The sequence below is a fragment of the Mixophyes fleayi genome, chromosome 5, assembly GCF_038048845.1.
Source record: "Mixophyes fleayi isolate aMixFle1 chromosome 5, aMixFle1.hap1, whole genome shotgun sequence".
Taxonomy (NCBI): Eukaryota; Metazoa; Chordata; class Amphibia; order Anura; family Limnodynastidae; genus Mixophyes; species Mixophyes fleayi.
Window position 1 is genome coordinate 78,496,874 of NC_134406.1, and position 24,690 is coordinate 78,521,563.

The 24,690-nt window shown below is 39.4% G+C and overlaps 1 protein-coding gene across 1 annotated transcript in view; it reads left to right on the forward strand.

The window, feature by feature from the left end:
• The window catches only part of NEK11 (NIMA related kinase 11), a 207,254-nt gene that overhangs the window by 1,189 nt on the left and 181,375 nt on the right, over positions 1–24,690 (forward strand). Inside the window, exon 2 of the mRNA XM_075212438.1 lies at positions 12,699–12,949. Coding sequence (XP_075068539.1) covers positions 12,783–12,949 — 167 coding nt within the window. The 5' untranslated portion in view covers positions 12,699–12,782. The remainder of the gene's footprint in view (positions 1–12,698; positions 12,950–24,690) is intronic.

A 24,690-nucleotide genomic window follows, 5' to 3' on the forward strand; every position in this document is an offset into this window, starting at 1 on the left:
ACAGTTATGTATATAGCACCAGCATATTCCGTAACGATTTTTAGATTGGGTCTCACAGCAAAAATTACTCCATTTTTTTCCTTTATGATGAACATGGGGACATAAGTCAGCAAAGTGACATACAGAGTTCTCAGACTTTTATACAAAGAAATCAAATACATATGTAGTTTATTGCATAAATTGCATGAGTGCAGAAAAATAGTTTTTATACATTTTTTATGAGATTTGTTAAATAAATGTAGAATAATTTCTACTTCACTGACTGTACACCAATCATTAAAGTAATATTAATTACTTTTATTACATAGCCAAAAAGATAACAATTACAATTCTTAATGTTTTGTTTGGATAGCCAGTGCAGTATTTATATACTGTGTACATATGGTGGTCGAAGTGATAATTTAGAAATGCCGGTATGGAAAGTGAATGGCTGGGGCCTTAAGAATCTTTATAGTGTGAAATTTTTTTACACAACATATACTAGTGTATAATATGAAACATATTAAATGATGCAAGGTTATCCTTACATTTTTTATGTACAGTAAATTGCATTTTATTTTTACCTTACTGGTTTCTGACATTAAATAATTTTTATTATAACTGGAAAAGTGAAGGTTAGCTGCTTCTATTAATCAAATATATACCTATAGGTTGTAGGCAGTGTTACAAGCTAATCAAAGTTAAAGCTCAAAATAGAGCAAATGTTCATGACTGTGTGAGTCCAAGTAAGTGCTTCTTATGTAGTTGGGAGTGTGAAAATGTGGAAGCAAAGATGGCAGTAGGAAAATGTGTGTCAAAATATAGTAAGTTAAATATGCCTAGCCAATAGCCACTTATGCTTAAATCATTGGCTCCTAGTGTGTTGTGTTTTCACTGGTATTGCTGGTGTCTGCAAAAGGAGGTGCTGTCTGGAGGTTGGAGGAGTAGCCAGGAAAGGTCAGCAACGCGTGTTTTTCCCCCCTTCCTTCAAAAGACCCCATCATTGAGGAGATCGCTTACCTGCTGCTTAGGCAGCAGTGTCAGTTAATTTTATGCTCACATGCTCTGCAAGCAAAGTGCATGTTTGTAGAGCATGAGAGCAACTTCAAATGGTCAAATGGAGTGGGGAGAAGTGCCGGTATGTTATACCGCACCTACAACCTCACTTCGAGCACTGTATATGTGATATATAAAAACATGTATGAAAACATGTCTGCATACTGTTTATTCTCTGATTATTTGCCATAGCTCTCTAATCTTTATCTGTAGTTAATCTGCATTTACAGCACAAGCACCTTTATTTTTTGATTGAAAAATGTATACTTTCTTTGTAGAAATATGCAAAAAAACAAGCATAAGACATTATATTAAAGTGTGCTGCGATGCAGCGCAGCTGAAACATAATACACTGTGAAACATAAATCAGTCATACTTTATAGTACAATCCAAGACATATGACATACAATATGACATCCTACACTATACATCAAGTACTGCATTATTCATTCATCACTTAAACAACACCACTGTTCCAATAAAGAGCAATGGGTGTGAGGGGGAAGTAGGTGAAGAGGGTAAGAGAGGGTAATCCGAGACCCAAAGCTTTATTATTGAACTATTGAAAACATATAAGGGGAAGGTACATAAATTGCCAAGACAATCAAGAAAGTTCAAGCAGTATGGTGGGAGAAGGGAAAGGATGGTGAATCACAGGCGCAAGGCTTCTTTGATAAACAGACACATATAGGGTGAAGTGGTCCTCAGGACTGTCCATGATGGAATAGTCTTCTAGTAGGCTGTAGATTTTCTGGGCACGCTGTCTCTGAGTCATCCAACAGTGCCTGTGCAGAAATACAGTACCAAAAGAGGTGCATAGATTTTACCTCAGTCATAAGGCACCAAAAACAGTGTCTATATCTCTATCGGTTCCTGGAGTGCATGCGGGTCCTAAGGGGAAACCCCTAGTGATAGACATCCATGCCAGGTCTTTGTGTCTGTTAGTGAACCCTTGAAGGGTACATTCTCCCAGACAAACTTTGCTGTAGCAGCAAGGAGCCTGCTATTAGACTCTATTGTGTCCTTAGCTCTGATGTGCTTAGTCTTTGGTTTCCACAAGTCTGACTTAACTCCGTCAAGTTGTTGCTTCCTCACAAATTTGGCCACATACAGGTAATACCAGGGAGTGTTATGTTACTTTATGTAAGGTGTGACACTGTGAAAAGTCTACAAACAAAAGTATATATTTTTTTCCCTTTTTAAAAAGTTTTAAATTATATTTTAATTGTTAATTGTTTAACCAAGTGGCCTGTTTCAGTTCTCTCTTTTGTCAACATTGGTAGATTAAGTGTAACTTTGGTTCCTCTCAAGCACCAAGGGCTTACATTCACTTAAGTTATTCTGCTACATTCTGTACTGTCCTGACACTTTTTAATAGTAAAAAAGATGCAGGGGGCACCAGTCCCAGTCAACCTGCTCCTGTCAGTGCTCACTCCTGGCGCAGGCAACTGGAGCACCAGCTTCGTCTGCTACGTCCATGTCCCTGTCCATATGTTTTACTTCTATAAGGGCCTTCTCGATTGGGCCCTGTGGATAACCTCTACTTAGAAATTGATCTGTCATATCTTGGGCTTAAGCATTTGTTTTGTAGAACAATTTCTTCTAAGATGCATAAATTGCCTTTTGGTATGTATGTTTCCACTTCTTTCTATCAATAGAGGCCCAAATTACATTGTTCTGTATCTCAAGGGTCAGATCCAGAAAGTTGATGGAAATTCTACAATATGTGTGTGAAAAAATGAGATTATATTGAGATGTTGGTGCTGAAAGAAGAAACTATATTTTGTGCTGTGTTAGTGTCCCAATTCAAAATAATAAATAGATCATTTATGTAATGGCTATAGAGCACCAGGCACCCACCGAACTTGCTACCCCACATGTGTTGTAGTTAAAACTCCTCCATGCATAGCTTGGTGCGAACCTGGTGCTCATGGCCATTCCCATCACCTGTAAATAATAAGAATTGTCAAACAGAAAATAGTTGTGCTTAAGCAAATAGTAAATAGAATCAAGAATAAACCTTTTGTGATCCTCCAAGAGCTCATCATCCCGAGTGAGGCATTGTTTAATAGCCTCTAACCCTTTGGCACGAGGGATGTTAGTGTACAAGGCTTGTAATCAAGTGTGAGAATGGTGTAACTGTCTTTCCAAACTAAATTTTCTATCAAATTGAGTAAATGGGTTTAGCTCGGAGATAAGGTTTCAAGGACTTGTGGTTGAAGATGGAAATCAATAAAAAAAAGGAAGATTAGCAGTAATAAAATCAGTACCTGAAATTTTAGGACGCCCAGATGTAGGGGTAAGTGACTTGTGGATTTTGGGGAGCTGATAGTGGATAACGAGAACTGGATAAAGAACATATAGGAGCTTTTCTCTGGGTATGACTCCAGCTTCTAAACTTTTATTTAACAGATCCTTGAGTTCAAAAAGATATTGTTGGGTAAGATTTGTTTTGTTTCATATAAAAACAAGAGTTTCCTAATTGTTTATATGCCTCTGCTTTATAGTGTACAAGGTCTTGGTTGACTACTTAGCCACCTTCAGGTCCTCCATCACTTGTTTCATGGCTTTCTTTTCATTTTTAGTAAGATTCCCATATTTGGAATATCATGATTTCATACATAGTTGTTTCAGATCTTTTAACATTACTTTACTTTACTTTTTAAAAGCCATCTATATTTACATTCTTAGATTGTACTGGGAAGAATTATTATTTATGTTTAAAAATCCGTATCTCTCTAATAATATCATATATCATTAAACTCTGTTCTGTACTGGTATTCTTCATCAGTGTATTATTTTTCTGCCACAGATCTGTTAATATACAGTATTTAAAGCCCCTTGTTCATCTAAAATAATAGGAAGGAATCTTCACTAGTGGCCTTCAGATTTTTGTTCACAAAATACCTCTTACTGCATAGTGAATGAACAAACCTGTTGTCACTTGTCACATGCCACATCTGGATGGTCTGGAAATGAGCCCGAACAATTTGCTTGAATTGGTACTACCCCATGGGAGGTGCGGAGTCTAACAGAGAAGGAGGTTTTCGCCAGGGACCCCCGCAAGGAGGTTTGGACTTAGCGGCTCCCAAACTGCAGGTTGCGGTCCTCTCAGGAGATGACAAGTGAGATTATAAGAAGAACCAACAGGGGCAATGGAGGAGATGAGCAGGTAGGCACAACAAGAGGAACAGGAAAACAGGATCACGAGGATGCGATGATCTGCAGCTGTAATAGATGTAGAAGTCCTGGGGTGCTTGGAAGCCCCTAGTAACAGGAACACAAGGGTGCGATGATCTGCAGCTGTAGAAGATATAGAAGTCCTGGGGTGCTTGGCAGCTCCTAGTAGCAGGACACAAGGATGTGATGATCTGCAGCTGTAGAAGGTATAGAAGTCCTGGGGTGCTTGGCAGCTCCTAGTAGCAGGACACAAGGATGTGATGAACTGCAGCTGTAGAAGGTATAGAAGTCCTGGGGTGCTTGGCAGCCCCTAGTAACAGGACACAAGGATGCGATGATCTGCAGCTGTAGAAGGTATAGAAGTCCTGGGGTGCTTTTCAGCCCCTAGTAGCAGGACACAATGATACGATGATCTGCAGGTGTAGAAGGTATAGAAGTCCTGAGGCGCTCTGGAGAGACTGGACAGCAAGGAGAATCACAGGAGCCAGAAAACTGGAGGTTTGTTCTAGTGAAGAGACTAGAAGATCTGGTATTTTACCACTGCAGGAGGCGATTTAAATAGGTGAGTCGGCTGGTGAATAAAAAAGTGCCAGTTCGCGCACGCGTGTAAGATATGGCAAGATGTCCCCTAGTGCAGGAAGCCTCAGCGTTTGTCCGGGAGAACACAGCCACCCAGACACATGTAAGAGACAGCGGGGAGCCCGTCAGAACATCAGGTCTGAAGGTTGATACCTGTTAAGTTCAACAAACATGTTCGGTTCTGCTGATGGTGCAAATTTAAGACCTTTAGGAGGGAAATGTGTACAGGGGTAAGAGTTTCTCAATGATAAATTAAAGATACACTTGGCTTTATTCTAGATCCATCCTCCTGCTTTCAATTTTTTACCCCGCTCTTTCTTCTGAACCAGAGGTTTTTGTTTTTTTGTGGGTCAATAAACAATTGAATGTGTTTGGGTGATAAAATTCTTCTAGATGTTGGCTTCTCATTTTTTTTTAATTTCTTTAATATCTTGTGGTTTACCTTCATATTTTGGTCTCACCCCCAACTCCTTTGGGGATCTTCTATTTATTTTGCTGGAGGTAACCACCACTCAGATGTATTGTTATATGAAGAAATCTCCATAGTGTTGAAGTCTTATTGCTGTAGAAATTTAGGAAGGGCCTCTTTTTCTGTCTCCTATTTCCTTGCCGTCTTCTTTCATAATCCTCTAAATCTCGTTGAAATTTCTTAACCTTATTTTCAACCAAAATTTTCTCAAATTATTCCACACTTCTATTTATTATTCTAGTTCTCTCTGAAAAGATCCAACTCTTTATAGTTTTCAATTTAATTTTTACACTCTCAGTTTCAGTCTCTAAAACTTTTTCTGTCCTGTATTTGACCAGTAAGCCCATAAGAGCAAGTACAAAAACCATTCTAGTGACAATAGAATATACAATAGAATATGCAATACAGAGAGCATCTTCTTAGTAACTATACAATGCCTACACTATTCTTAACTCTACTGTAAACCCCCAAATCTCTGGTGACTATACAATGTAGACCCCCAAATCTCCTGTGGTATTGCAGGGAATAATCCCAATCTCTGGTGGCAATATTATGCCAACCTTAGATATCTTGTGGCAACCGGAATAATTTATTATTCTGCTTTAGACCCTCACTGTCTCTACAACACATTGCTTTTGTCTGTCATATACTGACTAGATAGCCCCCAGCATTCTGATTGGTGAATGAAAGGCGCTATCCACCAAAAAATGTTGTGGGAGTGGTCTAGATAGTATGATAACTTTCTGTCACAGTCAAAGCTTCGATAATGTAGAATACCTGTCATGGGCTTCTAATTGGGCATCAATGTTGGCTGATCAGAAGCTGGTGGCGCATCATGTGATGTGGACACAAAGTATCACCATAGTGAAGTCAGTTAACTTCCATCATCCCCTCTTCCCCCCGTGGGAGGGGTAGTAAAGGCTAAATTTACCAGTTGAGGGCTCAAACTCTTGACCGTGTGGGTATTTATTTACCAGAGCCTGTGTTTGGTCATGGACAATTGTATGTCGCATTTTCACGAGTACGGACATTTTCACGAGTAGGGAAAAGCAGTGATGTGAAAGTGCAGGTTATGAATACTGCCCTTCAAGGAAGACTGATTGAGCACAGCGATAAGGTGTTTAGCAGAAACGTTGTGTATCGAGAGGTTTTAGAACAGTAAGACGATGGAGATTAAGGATGTGGCGATGAAGATGAAGGATGAGGTGATGGAAAAGAATGATGTGGTGGTGACATGTGGACAAAACCACGTTAAAAAAGGGCGCTTACGTCGGGAAGTAACGCTCTTCCCCTGAGGAGGCCTGGCCTAGCCCCAAATGCATGACAAGAACCTTTTTAACACCTTAAGTAGCTTGATTTGACTAGAATGCATGAGTATCATGCACAGGTTAACTTGTATTTTATATGTGTCCAGGTTTAAAAGGCTAAACTGGTATCCTTACCTGCTGGGGTTTTGGCAGTGATAGGATTAATCTTTCCCTTTACGTCTGTTCTATGATTAGATAACCTATTGTGCTTCTATCCATTGATTACTCATTTTACAACAACAATTGTAACCATAGGATTTAATTACACACCTCACATTTTCCTTTCATGTGCTTTAAAATGATTTCTGAATCTACAGATTTAACAACTTAACTCGGTTGGAAAACAGGCTCTGCATACTTATAATGTTCAATGCAATTAACGTCTCTTCATTACATCTATTATTTACAGTGCATGCCCCCTGCATTGTTAGTTGACCTAATTTATGTTCAATTACACATTTCAGTGATGTATCTATGTGTTATAAGATGTGTCAGGCCAGCGGTTAAAATATTAGAAAACAGGTAAAATGTTTAATGAACCTCATTGGAAAATCAAGTTATTGTGTCAGTTAGTAATAACTGGTTTCTCAGCAGTACCACATTTTTCAGAAGAGTAAGTTCCTGTTAATGACTTGGTAATAGCATATCATTAGTCTGTGACTGAATAAATCTAAACACAAGGAGAGGTAGTTATTAACTGGATAGTTACTTGTGTTCAGCTGCAGTAGAATGCACCACAAATCGATAGTAAACAACCATAACTACTGATTTGCAAGTGAACTGCTTTTGCTTTGTTAAAGGACCAAAACCATAAAAGTAAAATTAACTTGATTCATATATGCTAGTCAGTAATAACTTTTATTTATAAACTAGAGCTTTTCCCCAGTAATAGACATAATTTACACAACAAAGTAATGGAAATATTTTAATTATACCTTATTTACACCTTTTAGACTCTCAGCAGCGCAACCCTACAATTTTTTATACATTTTTTATTTGTTAAAGTGTAACTTGTGTCCCATTTGTACTCCAAACCACATCTATCTTAAGATATGTGCAACTTGGAATAGTATGCAAAATGCGTATAATCATCATCAGTATGAATCTTACACCAGGGGAAAAGCAGCCACTACAGGGTTTTCACCCGATTATCGGGCCAATCACACAATAAATGACTGTTCGGCCAGATATCGCATTAGTGTGTACTCCAAAGATGATTAGAGAAATGATATATTCTGATGGTAAACATTCAATAGAAGTATGTAGTGGTGCTGCTAGCAGCAATGTAAAAAGGTGTTAAACCCCTACAGGCTGATTTATGGGCAGGCTGCATGAAGCACCTGGATTGGTTAAAGGGCAGGAGGCTGGATTACCTCCTGCCAGGGTATCTGTGCAAATATGTATAGAAAGTGCACTGTTTGACCATGTAGTAGTATTATAACATCTGTACTATCAGGATATCACTAGTACCTCAAACTAGTGAGAACTATCCTTTTTAGGACTTCTTGAGCTAATAAACATCACTGCTTAAGGAACCTGCTTTTGATGCTTGTAGCTGCTGTATTTTCTGTGATCTACAGATTAGTCCCAATCTATTCAGTTTTCTGGCTGTTCTGAGGTTAGAACCCAGTGTCTAGTATCAACACTCTGCCTGCTACCCTGCAGCTCTGACCAGTGTGATTGGCCAGGGGGAACAGTCCACTGCAATCCTGATCTGAAGCAGCGAAAGTTACCCAGAAGGACGCGGTTCTAGGTACCGCTAAGGAGCCAAGTGGTGGCAGCAGCAAAAACCCAGAGGTCATATTTGGGATACAGAAAAGGGGACAGTGGCAAGGCAAGCCCAGCCTGTCCCCAGAGACACACGGACAGGGTGGCATAGGAAGTCCATCCTGTCACACATGGAGTATCTCTCTCTTTTATGTATTAGTATCAGATGTTTGTGGAACATTTATATAAACAGTGCAATTTCATGTGGTGTAAGTTCTTTCTACTGCACAGCTGAGACTACTGTGTAATTTTTACAATAGTATTCTTTCGTTTGTGCCTTACTGCCAGATACAGGATCATGCTACAACTTAGACTAGTGTACAATGGTGCACAAAAATCATGTGTAGCATTTCAAAATTTGTTCGTTTGTCAATCCAACCTGATTTATGTGATATTGCTGCAAGAATATATGTGGGATGTATGTGTACCTGCCTGCTGTTCTATGTTATGATTAAGTGGGTGTTTGCAATGAAAGCAAAAAGGAGTCAGTAGTTGGTGAAGAGTATAACAGTTTTATTGTAGGAAAAACAGTAGCTGCAAAAATTGTGGAGATATGAGGTTGCAGAGGCAAAACAAAGACACTGTCCAGTTATTGTAGAACATAAGAAACACAATCCAGGTGTGGCTGGGTAGAAAGGAACAGTCTCTGAACTAATACTGGATAACAAGTAATGCAAGAACAAAGGACACTTACAATGCAGATGATACTAGATACAGGCATTTGCTAAAAACTGGTGCTGGGAGAATGCAGGAACAGTGGTAGCAGGTACAGCCAGGTATTCATGAGAACAAACACTGGAAAGCAGACATTCAAAACACAGGATAAAGCCAGCAACAATTGATGACCAGCAATTTGCAATGTTTTGGCGGGTATATAAGACAGTGGGGCAAGTGCAGGTGATAATCAGGGAAGGAGGTTAACTCCTGCAGACGAGGTGCAAACAGTTCAATAGTCTACAAGAGCAGCACCTCTGGTAAGACAGAGGTACTGCAGAGGGAATATATCACAGAGTCCTAACATAGCAGCCTCTTTAAGGAGCGGATTCCAATCGCTCCACAAGACTCAAATTCAGACACTTCTCTTCTTATTAGACTATTGTATTTTTTTTGAAAGAACCTTGTGATCTGAGGTAGGCACAAGAAAAGCAGTTTTCTCATGAAATGTGAGGACGGGAGATGGGCAGAACTTTTTAATAACTGCATTAATAAAAGCAGTAAGATCCTGCAGTATGGGATCTTTGGAGTTTATGATGGAACACGCCCACCTTAGAACCTCTCCTCTAAAAGACTTAGTTATAGAGGCAATTTAGTCCTGCCAATTGACTCGCACATTGATGCATCAATACCACACATTGAGTATTGTCTCCATCAAAAATAATTAACTGGTCCTTGCAGGGTTGATGGCACCTAAGGCAGAGCAGACATTGGTGGCACTTCAGGCCTGGAGAACTGGGCAGCAGTCTCTGGACATTCAGAAATAGGATGCAAACGATTGAACTCTGAATAGAGCACATATCTCTGGGGGCTCGTACTGAGCACATATCCCTCAGGACCCTGGATTGGGCACACAACTCGGAGAGCCTGGCCTGTGCACTATGAGGCAACACTGACCGAGCAGCAGAGCGAGAGACCTCTAAACCGAACAGAGCCTTAAGGCACCCCTGACTGAGAAGAGCTTGAAGGCAACTTTGACAGATCAGCACCATGAGGCAACTCTGACCGAGCAGCACCGTAAGACAACTCTGATCGAGCAGCACCGTGAGGCAACTCTGACCGAGCAGCACCATGAGACAACTCTGACTAAGCAGCACCATGAGACAGAGGTACTGCAGAGGGAATATTTCAGAGTCCTAAGATTCTACTGTTTAACCATCTGTCACTCACCAGACTGTGAGTGCTTCTTCCCGTGTATTTAGGAACCGTGGCCGTCCACCATCCTGAGGGTCTGCGCATGCGCAGCCCTTTCAAACCTTCAGTACCTGTTCCTTTAGTTAATTGGCTGATCAGGCAACACTCCCTATTTAAAGCACCTGAGTTCCGTACCTCGTTGCCTGATCTTGGAGTCTCATTCCCCATGAGCCTCTGAAGGTGTTCCTGTGTTTCCTCGTGTATTCAGCGCTGCTGATTCCTGTGGTTTCCAGACCACTTCAACTCTCCTGTGGTTTCCAGACCACTTCAACTCTCCTGTGTTTCATCGTGACTGTGTTAGCTGATTCCTATCCGCTGCCTCCGTGCACTACAGTCTTCAAACCATTTCAACTCTCCTGTGGTTTCCAGACCACTTCAACACTCCTGTGTTTCATCGTGACTGTTAGCTGATTCCTATCCGCTGCCTCCGTGCACAAAAGTCTTCAGACCACTTCAACCCTCCTGTGTTTCATCGTGACTGTTAGCTGATTCCTATCCGCTGCCTCCGTGCACTACAGTCTTCAAACCACTTCAACTCTCCTGTGTTTCATCGTGACTGTGTTAGCTGATTCCTATCCGCTGCCTCCGTGCACTACAGTCTTCAGCTCATCTCAACTCTCCTGTGTTTCCTCGAGACTGCAACAGCTGATTCCTATCCGCTGCTCTCCGTGCTCAACAGTTCCAGCTCAGCTCTACTCTCCCGTGTTTCATCGTGACTGCACCTGCTGATTTCTATCCGCTACCTCCGTGTACCTGCAGAGTCCTGCTGGCTGCTACTCCTCAGTTCTACTCGTGTCTGCAGCAGCTGATCCGCTCTCCGTGCTTCTCAGTGTTCCTGCTGGTGTCTACTCGCCAGTCTGCATCGGATCTACGCCTCACTGCTTTCATCTCGTCTAGACCATCGCTACTCTTCAGGGTTCTCCAGGAGTCCAGTTCTACATACTACTGCTTCCTGAGTATTTATTGCTATCCCTGCTGGTCTACCTACCTGTGCGCTGCACCTACTTGATTACCGCTTCACCCTCCAGGGACTTCGCATCCTGCCGGCCTCCAGCCATTCAGGTATCTCTGCACTCCTGTCTGACAGCCTGCTCCTGAACCACGGTATGCATACTTCTCATTGACTGTGCTGGTGTATTGCATATCTTGCTGGACTGAGTTGTTCTCCTCTGGAGCTTGCTATCCGCTGAGACTATTGCCATCATTGACTGTGTTATCTTTTGCCCGGATAGTTTCTGTGACTTTGTATTATTGCAGTGCTGTTCAGTCATTACTATATTGTGCATGTCATTGTGGATCAAGTTCAAGGTGCCCGTGTATCCTCTGTATTGCAGTCTCTCCCCGTGCTCCTCCTCACATATATATTCAGTGGTACAACTTGCTAGAGGCAGACCACTGATCCCTGTTTCCTGTGTCACCTGTTCCAGTGTCCTCTCACATAGCAGTGGTACAACTTGCTAACGCAGACCACTGACTCCCCGGATACCTTCACCTGGATTCCATTCCTTCACCCAGACAGCGGTACAACTTGCTAATCGCAGACCGCTGACTCTCATCACCTCCTCGTTTCTGTTGGACATTCCTCCTCACTATAGCAGTGGTACAACTTGCTACCGCAGACCACTGACTACCCTCACGTGCCCTTTGTCCATTCAGTTCCTCGTGTATTACTACATATATATTACCAGTGCTGCTAGTCATAGACTTTCACGAGCATCTCTATCATCTGCTGTCTCCTGTTCCGTGATCACCCCGCTACCAGAGTACCATATTACCATCTATACTGCTCTGGTAAGCTTATCACCTGGTGATCCCTGGGTAAAGACTCCTAGTGCCCGTGACACCATCTGACAAATTTGCAGCATGTTGCAATGTTTTCTGACTGGCAGCGTCATGATAGGCAGGTACATGAGTAACAGCTCCTGTTCTAGGGAAGCTTCGTTGTCAAGTTATCTGACTTCCCTTGTGGATATTGAGGTGCACTGATATCTGATCAGCTCTTGAGGCAAACTGCTAGTGCAGTCTACCCCTGTGGTATAGTTGAGCAAAATTTTGAAAACTGTTTTGCAATATATTTTCCTTGTTATGCATTTGGCTGGTAATTGTATAACCCTACCCCAACCACATTACACAGCATATTGAATACGCCATCATTGTCTTTACTCTATTCAGTGACTATAATTAATAATGCAAATTTACAAAATACAGTTTGGAATGGCAAAGCATAAGTGGAATGTCAACATCGTTTTATACTGAAATTCCCTCTACCCCCATGAAACTTGGTTCACATGAATTCTTTTTGTCTCTGGTTAACATGATTAATTAACTGTAAATAATGTGAACTAAATTATATTATCACACAATGTGGATCAACTGTGTACCCATATGTGCATTGGAGTAATTAAGATACATTGTAATAATGTTTTTTATTTTTTGCTTCTCTACTATTCCAGGCTTTTTGAAACCTTATTGGAAAATATGGACAGTACAATGTTATAGAAGTTTTCAGGAAGAGGATTTTATTTTACATTACAGTAATGCCAAACTTCAAGGAAACTCCGTGGAGAAATGATACTCGACCCCTCTCGGCATGTCCAGACATCTTGATTGCAAAAAGATATTTGATACAGCAAAAACTTGGCAGAGGGAGCTTTGGAACAGTTTATTTAGTATTAGATAAGAAGGCAAAAGAGGAAGAAAATCTGTAAGTACTGTAACTTAAATAAGCCAAGCTTTTTTGTATTGACAAAAATTGAGCTTCATGCACTAATATAGCAATACTGGTGGACTTATAACATGTTATCACAGTCATATTGGTTCAAACATGTCAACTAGAGTATGTGTTTTTAGGTTGTAATAAGTGTACAGTAGTACATGGTAATGATGTATACTTTTATATACTTTTATATATTTTTTTATTTAAAGGACAAAAACTCAAAACCCCAATTTCAGATGTGAACCATAAAGGTAAAATACATTGTTCAGTGATAACCCTACATTCCACTGCAGCTCTGATAAAAATAAAGTAAAGTATTACATTTCCGTTCTATTACGGACACATATAGCTTCTCCTATGTGTAATGTTCTACAACATCCTGATAGGATGTGTTGTATGTCAAAAAGCTGACTCTGATCAACACTTGAGGTGTTGTGTATGAATCAATCAATCCACACAATACATTTCTGCATAGCAAGTCTGCCAAGCTGTCAGTCATAGTCTGCTTGTTTTAGTTAGATGTTAGTTATAATTGAAACATATCAGTTACAACTGACATGTTTAGTTATGTATAAACACTCCAGTTATTTTATTCATTATTCAAAGCAAACAAACACAGCCTTTTACTATAAATTAATGCCCAATATCGGCCTTACTTGCTCTTCTAGTTTAACCATTCTTTTTTTTTTAATTGAATCTACTTCTTTAATTTTCCTACTATGTAGGAAATGACAATTGTTCTTTTAAATTTACCTTTCTTTTTCCAGCGATATGTGTAATTATATTACATTACTTTACCTGGATACCCTAAAAGTGCATGTTTTCCAGGTGACAATGGACAAAGGAAATAATTAGTACCACCTGTGGATCTGTTACAACGTGTCAGTCTGTAATGAATACACCTGTGCTCCAGCAAGGAGATATGGAAAACATGCACTGTTAGGGGGCTGTGAGGACTGAGTTTGGGAAACACTGATCTAGGGGATAATTTTAAGCTTCATTGATCCTATGCTCCCAAGATATCAGGACATGCCCATCATTTGCTTGTGCAGATACATTTTTGTTCAGCATGTTGTAATTATACTTTTTATAAAATGTAAATGAAACAGTTACAAACAATAGCCATATAAACAATCCCTGCATCATTGTGAATAAACTGAAGTTTGGAGAAACTAGCTCATATTCATATTATGCTGCCAGCATCTGATTCTAATTGGAATCCTATCTGAGAAGTAATATAAACCCAGCTATAGCACACTGTCCTAAGTAAAATAAATCAATACAAAAATGCCTAAGTTGCTCAATGCAAACTAATTATACGCTATTAAATGCTGGAGCACTGTAAAGCTTCACTACCCCTTACATGTTTCATTTTGTATCCAAAAGTGTCCCTGTGTTCTTCTATTAACCAGTAGCACAGTACATGTTCCCTTACTTTGTGTATAGAATGTAATTCTCATTTGTTATTCTTATTCAGCACAACAGTGGGGATAAACTAGGCCACACTGACAATCCACCTAAAGTGACTGAACCCAATCTGTCAAAATCGTGCCCATTTACCACATGACCTCACAGGAAATCAGGACTGACCCATGGAAATCTGTTTCATTATATATTTCCTTATTAAATGAGCTTTGTGAGTCAAGATTTTGCTAAAAGGTAGAAGAATTACACTATAACTAGGTTCGATAGAGTGCTGAAATAGATGATGCACTCACTTATCTATTTCTGCACTTTATCCATCTAAACACATTTTTCATGTCTCCATCTCTCTGCATATGGAAAACTAAAAGTTGCTTGATGAGCTCTTCCCCCTAATGTTTGGAGGCTGCAATAAGTAACCCAGTGCTCTGATTGCAACCAAGGGCTAGATTTACTAAGCTGCAGGTTTGAAAAAGTGGGGATGTTGCCTATAGCAACTAACCAGATTCTAGCTGTCATTTTGTAAAAGGTACTAAATAAATGGTAACTAGAATCTGATTGGTTGCTATAGGCAGCATCTCCACTTTTTCAAACCCGCAGCTTAGTAAATCTAGCCCCAAGTGTTCCTTACGATCACCCTAAAGTTCTGGATTTGGGAGGTTATTGCAGCACAACTACACAACTGGTGCTAATCATATCTTGTTCATATGTGCTGCTGAATTTTGTATTCAGGAGGTCTGTGAGATTCCACGTTCATCGGATCACCAGCAATTTGCTAAAGTGGATGGTCTGTACTGTGCCTTTCAAGTGCGGTTTTGGTTATTGATATATTCATAGCATTTTTGTGTGGGGATTACAGAGTCCTTGTAATAGGTGCCGGGAGCTACTGTCATAACTTAATAATTTAAGGGATTTTTGTGTCAATAATCAGCATATACCTGGTAGGTTGCTACTGGATCACATTATATTAACACTCTAATTTAGAGTTGTGTTAGGATACACCCTGTTTCTTAACTGGAAGTCTGGGCAGAAATTTTACATTTCTCCCATCACCCTGCAGCTCAAAACGGTTTTGCCATGGTGCAAAATTGCCCCTTCTTGCTGGATTTACTCCTAATTCTATAGGGGACACAATATAGGGACCACCTCTGCAAGGGTAGGTCCAGTTGTAGCTGAGACATTTACTATTACGTCAATATACCCATCTCCATGGTATATAAGCATAACTGAAATTAGTGTTTAAAATGGTATATTGCTGTCCTATGTGCAAGTTAATTTGGGGCAAAGTTATGTTCAAGTATTTCCTACCAATGTTCCATGATTCATCTCAATGAAGGTACAATAAGTATAAAAATTGCATTGCTCGTTTTAATGAGCCTAACACTAAATGAGTATCAAATATGTGCAGATATATTTCTATCTAACGATTAACTTGATGTTTTTATTCAACTCGTATTACATTACACTGAAGTTTAAGTACTTCACTCAAGAATAACTGTCAGAATGACGCCATCAGTCCAGACAGAAAAAAAATGAATTTTTCTAATGTGCATCTTCAAGGATCTGGTGCACAGCAAAGAGAAGCCTAGTTTTATCCTAGAACTTTTCCTGTGTTCACGCTGAGTGTGAAATGTGAGCATGCAATCACAATGACTTCAGTCATGTGCAATTATAGTACTTGTGCAAGGATGCACTTTTTCTAAGTTTAATAAATGATGACGTTTTAAACTGTATGATTTTAATTCATTATTCTGCCACTGGATGGCAACATTGTATTATATTTGAACATTTAGCATAGTTTTAACTTCATTGTAAAATGGTCCACAATTTGGGATGTTAATATAAAAAATGTAATCTTTATTATTGATCACTAGTTATTGGTACATCTTGGTTCCTAAAGAATTACAAAATATAAAAGTAAACTAACATTGTGACTGTGCTTACTGTATGATAATAAAGTGGTTTAAAATTGCAGATATAAAACTGCAACTGCTTTGTTGTCACTTTCTTAATTCAAATAAGCACTTTTATTTGTGTAAAATCAACTCCATGTGATATTTTTGTTCTTCACTATCTCAGTCAGATCTAAATATTTACCATCAGAAGGCTTGTCTGCATCTTATGGTTGTTAACCGTAGTTTCTATTGGTTAGTAAAACCTAAGTACTGAGTCCATGTTTTCAATAGGGGGGAAGGATAGGGGAGAATATAATTGTAAAAAAATCAGCAGGAGGTGCCTCCAAAACAGCCGTGAGACATCTTGCACAGATTCTTTTTTACAGAAGTAATGTGCAATTTTTGGTCGCACCCAATAGAGGTGCAAACAAAAATGAGGGTTATTTTTTACCGTAGTAATGGTAAAAATGCGCGGCCAAGATGTTTTGAGGGACATTTGCTCCATAGAAGTAGTGAAGAGATAAACTAGGGACCATATTGTTAGCTGTTATTAGTATAAACTCTTTTATTATCCATATATTACACAAAATCATTGTCCTTCCCTATGATTTACAACCTTGTATAATCAGTGAGATTAGATAATTAGTTGCTGAAGTTTGGTTAATTAAAAAATGTCAATTTATTAAGGCCAAGGTAATCCCCTGTATATACCAATCATAATGTAGCAGTTTTGTATGGTCTGGTAATTATCTCCTCTTAGAAAATATGTATCCCTCTAGACAGATTGGGATTGTTCTCCCCATTCCATTAGGATCTGTATTCACTATAGGTTGCTATTGGAATGCTCACAATGTTAGTGGTTCATTCATTCAGTTAGCCTGTCTGATATATTGCTGTCCCTAGTTTAAGCTCTAAATCAGGGGTGTCCAACCTTTTAGCATCCCTGGGCCACATTGGAAGGCGACAAGTTGTTTTGGGCCGCACATAAAATACACTAGCACTAATGATAGCTGATCATCCAAAAAAACCATAGAAAACATTGCTAATGCTCCTTGTTGTTGCTCAGTGCTTCAATGACATGCTAATGGCTGCTGTCAAACATCAAGTGATATTGTTACAACATTTTATGAAGGGCTTCAATACAGCAGTCATTAATACAGGAAGATAAGGTCCAGGACCAGGTGAGTTTATGCACTGGTCAGCGTCCCTTGAAATAATAAAAAAAAAAATCGGCTTGTTCTCTGATCCTCTTCTCTTGTTTATTCCGTTTCACTGCTGCTGATAGTTCGCGCAGGTGACTCCTATGTGCTGTGCTCCGCTATGGATGTCAGACGTGATGACGTCACGCCCGACATTCACTGTGAGCGCCGCACAGAGGAGGAGACCAAGGAGGGACCGCGTGACCACAAGGTAAGTATTTTCTTATCTTTTTCTTTTTTTTTCATTAACAGCGCTGCCCCCTTGCTACAACCAAAACTCCTGCTGGGCCACATTTACAGGCATGTTGGGCCGCATGCAGCCCGCGGGCCGCGGGTTGGACAACCCTGCTGTAAATATCCCCTCAGTTACTAGACTAGTTACGATATGGTCAGTATTGTTCCAAAGATCATGGTAAAGCAATTCTGTAACGGCATAATGGAAGAAGGTAACCAATTTGTTATATTATTTAACATACTATAGTGCCCCAATTAAACACATTCTCTTTCTTTCTCTTTTTCTAAATTATATATAAAGTCACATCAAATTAAAAAAATTTACTAAATACGTTAACACCTGTTAGTAATATAGCCATTAATATGTTATTAATGTCTACTGTACATAAAATGCATTTTTACAGTTTTTCTTGCAAACACATATTCTAGAATGAATATAAAACTGTCATCACTATCATTTGGTATTTACACCTTCCCTGTAGGTGGTGCAAGTTATAAAGCTGAAAATCACATACCTGAGAGGTGCCCAGAGCTTGAATTGGACGGATGTGCGTGCGCTCAAGCTTGGCACATCTTTATTGTACATTGACTGGTTCTGCTTATGAATTTGTAGGCTGTCAGAAGTGTCATTTGCGCTCGAAGATGAATTGGATATTCTTGCTTACATAAGAATTGAGCAGTTTCAAGTACATCTAAAATGAATTGGTTGTACTCAAAGTTACTCAATTCTTATATAAGTTAACATTTTAAAACCATAGTTAAATTAAGTTAAGCTCATTTAGGTTCTATATCCACTGGCGTATAGTCCTTTTCTGACTATACACAGTGCAAGTTATGCAAAATATCAGCATTTACATTACTTAATGAATCAGTCCTTATGTGTTCTGAAAAATTAAAACCCAAATGGAATGTTGCTGCAACAATTGTAAATGCTAGAAAAATGAAAAAATGATTGTCAGTAGGGTGACACATAAATAATTCTTGCTAGTTTTAGACTCATTTAGATATGTGTTACTTTATATAAGATTTGAGTAGCTTCAACAGCTAAATAAAGGTCGTAAGCTGACCTTTATCTTCATGAACAACTTTATGTTTTCTTGTTGGTAATGCTATATTTTCTCTGTGCCTTAGTCAGTGGAACAACTTGGGCTATATGTATTAACAGATAGATGCAGGCATAATTACAATGCAATATATATTTAAAGAATGAATTTTTTTTCTTATACTCCTCTTTAACTGAAAGGAAAATGTAGATGTAGTGATCTACTGTTATATATAATAATAACATATTGTACATATTGCCTAGGTAGAGTAATCACATATTGCCTAGGTAGAGTATTGCTGCCATCTACTGTATGTTTTACGTGCCTAAATAAATGAGGTCTTTGAAATATCTCAAGTGGATTTTGAAGTAACAAATGTCCTGGTGACTCTTCTACTAAAATATCTTGAACATCTTAAATGTCTTATGCATACATAGGTGTGTCTGTTGCTATTGCTCCTTAGAATCAATATTCAATTATTCCAAAGTTGTAACCTGACTTAAAATAATTTCCCACATGCTTTCTGGCCAACTGTAGGCAAGATTTCATGTCTGTTTTCTTCAATAATGTTTTTATTGTTAACACCCTCCCGTAAAACACAGATTTATGTTTTTCCAGTTTTTCCATCTCCACTATAGAAGACTAACTTTTTCAAAGTTGCCATAGGCATCTTATTAGTCTTTCTAGCAAGTGCCCTTCTCACATGATTCCTCAGTTTTGGAGGATGGCAGACAAATTGTTGTGCAATATACTCTCCAGTTGACAGTGGTCTGAAGGACAATAAAGGTAATAATAATAATTTTCTCTTATTTAATGTTCATGATGAAGTTCTTGTTTGGAAATGCATTAAACGGCCATTGGGCCTTTACAGATAGGTGTACTCATTGTGAAATTAGTTTGAAATCAGTTGAAACTGTTTAATTGTTTATGAGTATGCAAAATTAATTATGTAACCAGAAATGATTGCTCCAGGAGGCAAATGTATTAACAGGCGCAGACTGGGAGGTTTCAGCCTGGGGGGCGCACAGGCGGCCGCATCACATGACACTCGCGTGTCATGTGATGTGGTTGCCTGTGCGCAGACGCAGCCGCATCGGCCGCCGGTAATATTAAGAAATTATTACATCCACGGGGGGGATGGGCAGAGGCGGCCGGCCCGAACAGCCATTAGACTGAGCGGCCCGGGTGCCCGCTGCCCCCTGGTCCAGCCCGCCCATGTGTATTAACTAGCGAATCTAGCAAACCGCCGATATTCGACGACTTTTGCCGGCATAATTTAAAACGGCAATGTGTTTGAAGGCAAAACTTGCCTTTAAACACATTTCCGTTTTAAATAATTTCAGCAAAAGTCGCTGATTATTAGCGATTTGCTAGAATCACTAATTAAGACATTTACCACTAGTGCTTATTTACACGGGGTGAATATGTATTCAGTCAGTTATTGTCTGTTTTATACTTGAAATTCTTTCAGGAAAAGCTTTTTGTAATGTGACATTACAAAGTGTCTTGTGTTGATCAGTGGAAATTATTTCTGAATACATCCATCTTGATTTCTTGTATAAGAAAAGAAAATATGACATTGAAAATGGTTTGAGTACTTTTTATAGCCATTGCACATTTAAATTATGTTAAAATGTCATTTTATAATTGCATAAATATACATATTAGTGCTGTAGAGTCTACCCTACATTCAAAGAGTTTATGAACTCTCTAATCATCAGCAATCTTGTAACAAGAATTTGGGATTAGAAAAGTGGCAGACAACAATTTCATGATTATAAGATACAAGCATTGCTTTGACTAAAATGTAAGGTTTGATGTGTCGTTTCCTTTGAAAGTAACAACATGTTCCTGCATCAGTTCAGGAAAAGCAAATTAACACATGCAAAGAAGCCCGATTTCTTCACGCTGCTCATTGGTTGGACAGCATGGACTTGTTTGCAGTTTATATGTTTTACATTTTAATCAAGCTTTTTTACCTGATTTAGTTATGTACTGCAGTGTGCTGTGCTGTGTATTTTTAGAAAATGATTTTTTTTGTTATTTGGTGTAATGTTGACTGGCTAGAAAGGAAACATATGTGGCCTAGAATATTTGCAAACTCAACCATTAAAGGAGGTCTGTACCATGGTATGGTTTATTTACAGTTTTTCTTTAGGATTAATGTAAATATGGGCACAGAATGTTCTGTTTATACACCGATCAGCCTCAAGATTTAAACCACTGACAAGTGAAGTGAATAGCATTGATTATCTAATTACAATGGCACCTGTCAACAGATAGGATATATTAGGCAACAAGTAAACAATCAGTTCTTGAGGTTGATGTCTTGGAAGCAGGAAAAATGGGCAAGCGTAAGGATCTGAGTGACTTTCACAATGGCCAAATTATGATGGCTAGATGACTGGGTTAGAGTATTTCCAAAACAACAGGTGTTGTGGTGTGTTCTCAGTATGCTGTGGTTAGTACCTACCAAAAGTATTCCAGACAAGGACAACCAGCGAACGGGCAACAGGGTCATGGGCACCCAAGGCTCATTGATGCAGTGAGGAGTGAAGGCTAGCCTGTCTGGTCTAATCCCACAGAAGAGCTACTGCCGCACAAATTGCTGAAAAAGTTAATGCTGGCTAGTGCATCGCAGCTTGCTGTGTATGGGGCTGCGTAGCTGCATACTGGTCAGAGTGCCCATGCTGACCCCTGTCCACTGCCAAAAGCACTTACAATGGGCATGTGAGTGCAAGAACAGAATCATGGAATAATGGAAGAAGGTGGCCTGGCCTGATATATCACATCTTCTTTTACATAATGTGGACGGCCAGGTGTGTTTGTGTCATTTACCTAGGGAAGACATCGCACCAGGACACACTATGGGAAGAAGGTAAGCTGGTGGAGGAAGTGTGATGTCTGGACAATGTTCTACTGGGAAACCTTGGGTCCTAACATTCATGTGAATGCTACTTTGACACGTACCAACTACCTAAACATTCTTGCAGACCAAGTACACCCCTTCATGGCAACGGTATTCACTGACAAAGAGTTCAAGGTGTTGAGTTGGCCCCCAAATTCCCCAGATCTGAAACCAATCGAGCATCTGTGGGATTTACTGGAAAACCAAATCAAAGCCATGGAAGTCCCACCTTGCAACTTACTGCTATCTTCTAGGAGCCAGATAACACAGGACACCTTCAGAGGTCTTTAGGGTCCATGCCTTGATGGGTCAAAGCTGTTTTGGTGGCACTAGGGGGACCTACGCAATATTAGGCAGATGGTTTTAATGCTGTGCCTGATCGGTGTATAATCCTCTCTGTGTAGATATAATGAAAAGGGCATGCTGATTGTTTGGCTTTACGATTTTTGTACATTTTTAACTTATAAGTTAAGTACAGTGTGTATTAGCAAATTTAAATTGATTTATTTAAAGTTTCTGTGTAAAATGTAGTAATACCAAGTAATACACTCTGCACTGATAATATGCCCATCAGAAGTGTTACATGCAGTGGTATGCTTATTACCACTGGTAATACTAGCCAATGTGCCCATCAATTGTAATACTGTCAGTAACATTTTTGGAAGTGGTCAAATGGCCAATGTCTGAAAGTGGCAATAAGACCAACAATGTTATTGTCTAATAAGATTATCAATGGTGGATATATGGCATTTCCAGCAATGTGCTCAGCAATAATAATATTTACAGAAGTGGAGCTATGGTAATATGCCTCGTACATATAACAATAGACAGTGATATGTGCTAATAAATATTTATAGGTCCTGCAACATCTCACGCTCCTAATAATCCCCGGTGCTGACTCCTCGTGTGCCTAGCAGTCTTGCTTGCTGTAATCTTTCTCCAGTGAAGCTCAGTGTTACAAGTGATGATTAAGTGGGTCTTGCCCACCTATAATTGACCCTTGATGAAAGCCATTGTAAAAGTTATTTTACTGGTGCTCACAGCTTGTAAACCCCTTAGCTGCAAAAATAAGGAAGCAGTGGGACTGCCAGAGTAATATAGTACAGTAACGTCAACATTTAGCATTCTTTTTGTCACTTCTGTTTCTATAGGATCTAAACTTGCTTAATTTTTAATGATTGTCAGAAACTTCTCAACGTTGACAAACAAGTCAAACAAGTGCAAAGAACAGCAAGTCTTATATAAAACGCTCAATGCAGGTTTTAGACTTTGGAAAATAGACAAGCCAACTTTATTTATTAATACAGAAGGCAAATGTCAGGAATTATGTCCTGTGTATGGTAGATACTGATTAATGTATTCCAAAGGTAGGAACAGTCTTACTGAAGAAAGGTCTACTGTAAGCTTAAGTACAGTATTGGAACTCAAGTAATAGCAGTTCCAAAGCCACAGAGGGTAGTCGCCCAAGATTCAAGGGCAAGAGTCAGACATGTTGTTGTTCGAGAGCTAGGGGTCAAGTACTACAGGGGTAGTCATTATACACCAGGGACCAAATGCAGGAATGCAGCCAGGAAGCTACAGGGTACAGAGTACTTGTTCAGAGAGACAATCTCAATAAACTGGTAATGTTCTGATCACAGGAAGCTGCTTGTTTAATCCTGAAACTGTGGTAACAAGTCTCAGGTTTTGCCATCTCAGTACTAGCAGCAGGTCATTAGGCACTTCCATGATGCAGCTGACACCCTGCAATCATTATGCTACTGTAAAGAATCACATTGTTTACCCCTTTATATTCCACATCTATAAACAGAATCATTATTGTAGGCTGTAATAAGGGTCCTTTGCACTCGAACACGAATTGGACGTTGCTGGGTTCTCTGGCGTGTGGTCCGTTTCTGGACAGTTGTAGAGCAATTTTGCGCAAAGTACAGCACATATTGGCACTTATGTTTCTTAATGATTCAAGCCCTGTATGTCTCCAAATCAGAAGACCCAACTGCTCTTAGCTACTTAGATGTGAAATGAACTTTTAAATAGAATACAGCACCAGTTTAAACTCTCCATTGCCTATTAGTTCAACCCAAGGTTTCTGTGTCTTGAGTAATCAGCCATCTCCTGGTAGCAGAAAAACAGCGAATCCTACAGAAGGTATTTGGTAATACAAATTGTAAAATGGTTAGGAGAGCACCTTCAATTGCAGCAGAGGTGGATTTCTATGCCATGGTGTCAAAGTGGGCATGATCATCATGCCAGCATTCATTTTAGCCAGTGCTAGACTGTTCTCTAACCCCTTACAATCTACTTCAAATAAATGACAATACATCTAATAATAGTACAAACAGCTCCCTCTTTATGAACAGAGCCATATGAAGCGGGACAAACCTCCTAACTGTTCAGTTGGGACAAAAAATCAGGACTGCCCTACCAGCACCAGGACATTTGGCAGACTGTTCTGCTCTCTCCTACCTGTTCTTGAAACTTTCCCTACCTGCGGCTGCCCATGACTTAAACTCAGTTGCTGCTTATCTGGATCCTGGGATGTTGTTGCCCTGTTTGGAAAAAGGGGGGCTACATGAAATATGAAAAGTTTAACAATGAGTAAACCCTCTGCCCCCCCCCTACCCAAATCAACAGCACCCAAGTTTAATAATTAGGCTTCCTTCCCTGCAATCAATCCTGACCTTAAATTATTATCATTCACATTTAATAAATAGACCTATTTTCCCAACCAGCCCGGACATTAAATTAATAGTATTCCCGTTTAATAAAAAACGTATTTCCTTCCAATGAGCCCCAACGTTAAATTAATAGCGTTCACATTGAATAAACTTACCTATTTCCATCCCAAACAATCTCGACATTTAATAATTAGTATTCACATTTAATAAATAGCCCTCCTTCTCAAACTCTGCCCCCAATTTTTAAGAATATTTTAAATATTGTTACAGCAATATAGCTTAGGACAACAAGAGTTCTAGGAATAAAAAGAGAACAATGTGGCTAAATAAGAACGCTATAATACAGGAAA